Source organism: Echeneis naucrates, chromosome 3 (genome assembly GCF_900963305.1).
Source record: "Echeneis naucrates chromosome 3, fEcheNa1.1, whole genome shotgun sequence".
NCBI lineage: Eukaryota > Metazoa > Chordata > Actinopteri > Carangiformes > Echeneidae > Echeneis > Echeneis naucrates.
The window spans coordinates 9,552,389-9,557,439 of NC_042513.1; the positions used below are offsets into that span (position 1 = coordinate 9,552,389).

The window sequence follows — 5,051 nt, forward strand, 5'->3', positions numbered from 1 at the left end:
CCTGAATGTCGCTGGAGGTGCCACAGGGGGGGACGAGGCTCTTCATAAGGTCTGCCTGCTCCGCTCACCGCTGTCCGCCTCAGCTGCCCCAGCTGCCCCGGCACATGACTCCAGCTTCACTTCAAGTAAGTTCCGATTTATTTTTATTTTTTTTTAGCAAATAGCATTGCGGTGCATGTCCTGTAATTTCCCCGGGAATTTACTTAAGTTCTATTTTTCACATATAATAAAGTAGTACAAAATAGGGAGGTTATGTTTCTATCGTGAATGGCTGTGCGTAATTTGGCTTTTACGCACGTGTCACTAGAGATGGACAGGAGATGGACCGAAGAGACGAATTAAAGGGTTGAAGGAAAACCTACAGCCAGTGGGAGGAGAATATTCATTGTTTTCAAACATTTGTTTCATATATGTTATTGCTATTGATCTACTTTACATTTTTGCACTTAAATGTTTCAGAGAAAAGCCAAACTATCCATGATAATCCATGATAAGATCAACACAAAAGACATGAAAAAGGGTCATGGCTCTCTCTTGGATTTGTTTCCAGGAACACCTAAAATCTGTAAAATCAGCCCAAAGAAAAATATTCAGTTATGCCATTCTGATTTTTTTTGCGTTTTATTTCACACCAACGGGTCAAAAATGTCAAAAATCTATCTTTTATTAAACCAAATCGCGCAACATCCCCCAAAAACTGAGAATTTAAACGATTAATAATGATTATTTATTTAGTATTTTCCATAGCCTACTTCTTATAAATGATCCCTTTGCTCCGGGCGGCCCAGGAGGTCTCCATGCCGTCCCGGTCCTAGAGCCAGACCCGAGCGACGATGACCATCCACGTAGAGGGGCTGGTGGCCATCGCGGTCTTCTACCTGCTGATCCTGTTCGTGGGCATCTGGGCAGCATGGAAGAACAAAAACTCCGGGGAGGGCACCGACCGCAGCGAGACCATCATGGTCGGCGGGAGGGACATTGGATTATTTGTCGGTGGATTTACCATGACAGGTAAAATCAGAAACTTTAACAACAAAACCGTCTTAAAATTGGTAAAAAAAAAAAAAAAAAACCCAGAACGATTTAGGTGCATTTTATGAATCCACTTCTCTGTTAATTATGTGATAATTCTGCTCTTAAAGAAATAAAAAAATTTTTTTGGACTCACTTTGAATATCTATCTGCACCCTCTTTAAGAAGTGTTTGTCCCAGAATGGTCTTCATTGAAAGCAGCTTTAGTGAATCCTCTCAATGGTTTTCTTGAAAGAAATATAAGCATATAAATAAATGTTTCCCTTCAAATTTCAATTTAAATCAAAATTTCTCTGTGCTTAGTGACTTTTTTTGTGATTTTCAGCAACCTGGGTGGGAGGAGGGTACATCAATGGCACAGCTGAGTATGTGTACCTGCCAGATTTTGGTTTGGCTTGGGCACAGGCTCCCTTTGGCTACGCCCTCAGTCTGGTTGTGGGTGAGTGCTTGTGCACGAATCTCATATTTAAAACCGCTTAAAATCCAGGTGTGTACTTTCTGCAAGAAGGTGGATAGCCCAAGATTTAGTGTGACTTTAAAATGAAACATACCTGCACACATTAATACAAATATTATCCTTTTGGTTCTGAGCAGAAATATCTTTTTTTTATAATCCTCTGTATACTTGACTTTATTTTTAGTAGTTTTCTGAATTTCACACAATCTTTTTTGAAGACTGGATCTATAGATATAGATATAGATATCCACACTTGAGGTCGTTCAGCCAAGATTTAGACCCAAAGGAGCTTGGAGCGCTTGGTGACTCATGTCCCTCTGACTGTGACGTCTGTCTCCTGTGCCCTCTTGGTCCCAGGGGGTCTTTTTTTCGCCAAGCCCATGCGCTCACGAGGTTATGTCACCATGTTGGACCCTTTCCAGCATCTTTACGGGAAGCGCATGGGAGGCCTTCTCTTCATACCTGCACTCATGGGTGAGATCTTCTGGTCTGCGGCCATCTTATCTGCACTCGGTAAGTTCACAGTTTTTAAAGCAAACTCATCGCTCGTTGAGTGTTTGTCTGATGTTATGTTGCCGTTTGTGCAGGTGCTACTCTGAGCGTCATCGTGGACATCAACATTAAGATGTCTGTGGTTATTTCAGCACTCATTGCAATCTTTTACACCCTGGTTGGAGGACTGTACTCTGTGGCCTACACTGATGTGGTGCAGCTCTTCTGTATCTTTGTTGGCTTGGTAGGTTCATATTCAGTTGAAAGTGAAAAGGAAGTGAATGTATCTTCATAGTATAAGTCATCCAACATTACAGTGACCATCGAGTCTGTTAAGTTGGCTTGTGACTTGGCTGTTCTCGTTTTTTGGCTTTGTACAGTGGATCAGTGTCCCCTTTGCTTTGACCAACCCCGCCGTGTCAGATATCACTGTTACAGCAGTGAAGCAGGTCTATCAATCACCCTGGAGAGGCAGCATTAATAAGAGCGACACCTGGATCTGGATCGACAACTTCTGCCTCCTGGTACAGCAAGTTCCTCAGTTCACTCAAATAAAGTGTAAAAACAAAACAAAAACAAAAATCCTTAAAACTCATCAAGTTGATTGACATATTTAAGAAAAATATAACAAATGAAATACTCTCAAATTAAATCTACATATGAATCAAATATGATATGTCACAGTTGCTGTTAAGGTGAACAAATAAAAAGTATATTGGACATTCAATAATTTAGTTGAAGCTTTAGATGTGTGGGTTGGGCTCAGTTGTGTGAAAACTCAGTGGTCTGTAATTGTGCTGCAGATGCTTGGAGGAATACCTTGGCAGGTCTACTTCCAGAGAGTCCTCTCTGCTTCCTCAGCCACCTACGCTCAGGTCCTCTCCTTCCTGGCTGCCTTCGGCTGCCTCGTTATGGCTGTGCCCTCGGTTCTCATCGGCGCCATCGGGGCCTCCACAGGTTAGAGTGCACACATTACGTAGTGTTTGGTTCATCTCTTTGTGTGGATGGAAGAGTGAAGCTGGGAGTTGGATTGGATTTTATGGGAAGTGTTGCACTAGTGCGTATATTTGTGTGTATGTGTGTGTTAGTGTTTGGGTTTGGGTGGGGGGGTCCCCTCAGATCTCAGGTAGCCTGGCAAATAGCAGCTGGTTCACCTCATCCATTATGAAGCAGCAATCCGTTAAATGACCATGCTGGTTGTATAAATATTACATTAGATGGAGGCATGGGACCAAATTAGAGGCTTCACATCCAGATTTCAAGGTGGTAAAATATTTCCATAAACAATTGAATACACAACTCTTGCCCGGCAGTAAATTGGGAGATATCATTTCAAGACTGAATTTGCTAAAGTGAAAATCTACACAGCATATCCTGGCAATTGGAGACATTTAATTCTCACAACTGACACTTAACATCCTCTATTCTCCTCGTCAGTAAAATATTGTCTAATGCTAGGTGTTTGCAAAACAGGTAAACATAAATTTGAGAACGTAAATGGACAAAAATAAAAATGTTCCATGACAGCACATACACACAAACATGACATTGTCAATGACATGTCAATATGTTATAACTGAATCTCTTACTTTGTACTTTGGCTTAAATTCTATATATTATATATTGAACTGGCTTTTAATATTTAAACATGAACAATCTTATTTCGACAGAAATTTACAGCACATGTATACTGTGCATACTGGATGTGTTTTTCAGACTGGAACCAGACAACTTATGGTCCCGTCCCTCCCAGAGAAAAGGATCAAGCAGATATGATCCTACCCATCGTGCTCCAACACCTTTGTCCACCGTTCGTCTCGTTTTTTGGCCTCGGCGCAGTGTCTGCAGCTGTCATGTCCTCCGCGGACTCTTCCATCCTCTCAGCGAGCTCCATGTTTGCAAGGAATATCTACCAGCTCGCCTTCAGACAGTCAGTGAGTACACCTGTTTAGTAAACTGGCAGTTTTGTTTTGTTTTGTTTTTTTTTGCTAGTATTTGGCTGCTCTGTATACATTTTAATTCCTGTTTCACTCCTTCCTATATCCTCAGGCATCTGACCGTGAGATTGTGTGGGTGATGCGCATCACCATCTTTGTCTTTGGTGGCCTTGCCACAGTGATGGCACTGGTTACCGGGACAGTCTACGGCCTCTGGTACCTGAGCTCCGACCTGGTTTATGTGATCATCTTCCCCCAGCTGCTCAGCGTGCTCTTCGTAAAAGGCACCAACACGTATGGCTCAGTGGCTGCCTACCTGTTTGGCATGGTGTTGCGTATAGGTGGAGGCGAGCCCTACCTACAGCTGCCTCCCTTCATTTATTACCCCGGCTGGACCACCGAGAAGCGAATGCATCACATGACCGGAGAAATGGAGGAAGTTGTCATTCAGAAATTCCCCTTTAAGACCGTCTCTATGCTCGCATCTTTTCTGGGTAATGCTGTTTTCTCCTACCTGGCCAAGTACCTGTTCGAGAGCGGCAAGATTTCACACAAATACGACTTTCTCGACGCCGTGGTGTCCAAACACAGTGGTGAGATTATGGATAAAACAACGCTTGTTGCTCGTGGCAACAACATTGGGCTGTCGGAGATGACATCCGTCAAACCGCGCCTGAGTGTGACCTTGGCGGCTGCCTTCACTCGTCGTGATACACTGCCAACAGAAACTGTAGAAGAGGAGGAGGAATCCAGTCCTGACTTCTCCCAACACGATGAAGAATGACAAGTTCAGGATGTCATTTTAACAAAAAACTGAAAATGAAAGACTAAACTGCCAGCGAACTCGTTACTCTGTCAGACATGGAAAAAAAACAAGTCAGCAACAAGCATACTATTCCCCCTTTGGGACTACAACAAACCACATGCCACTTGTTGACTGGAAACCAGCCATGTCAGGATGTAGATATGTAGTGTAGCAGCTTTCTGATTGTCTGGAGAAGTTGTACATCAATCGCACATACATTCATATAGTACTTAAAGATAGCTGGGTGTCCTTTCTTGAACTGGAATGCAGATAAACTTCAGAGAGATTTTCACCAACTTTATTTTTTATCAGTAATAATAATAATAAT

The 5,051-nt window shown here is 42.6% G+C and overlaps 1 protein-coding gene across 1 annotated transcript; it reads left to right on the forward strand.

Moving 5' to 3' along the window:
- On the forward strand, positions 1–4,702 carry slc5a7a (solute carrier family 5 member 7a). Its single transcript, XM_029498497.1, has 9 exons — positions 1–125; positions 789–1,011; positions 1,358–1,471; positions 1,847–2,002; positions 2,077–2,225; positions 2,362–2,505; positions 2,785–2,938; positions 3,698–3,915; positions 4,031–4,702. Exons 2-9 carry the CDS (start codon positions 834–836, stop codon positions 4,700–4,702), a joined length of 1,785 nt encoding a protein of 594 aa, XP_029354357.1. The 5' UTR covers positions 1–125; positions 789–833.
- Positions 4,703–5,051: the final 349 nt, after the last annotated feature.

What these genes read in the sequence shown, in the direction of transcription:
- slc5a7a (XM_029498497.1), top strand. Translation starts at nt 834, where the DNA reads ATGACCATCCACGTAGAGGGGCTGGTGGCCATCGCGGTCTTCTACCTG. An exon ending in TCTGTATCTTTGTTGGCTTG is followed by an intron (nt 2,226 to 2,361) that starts GTAGGTTCATAT and finishes GGCTTTGTACAG; the next exon opens with TGGATCAGTGTCCCCTTTGC. An exon ending in AGCTCGCCTTCAGACAGTCA is followed by an intron (nt 3,916 to 4,030) that starts GTGAGTACACCT and finishes CTATATCCTCAG; the next exon opens with GCATCTGACCGTGAGATTGT.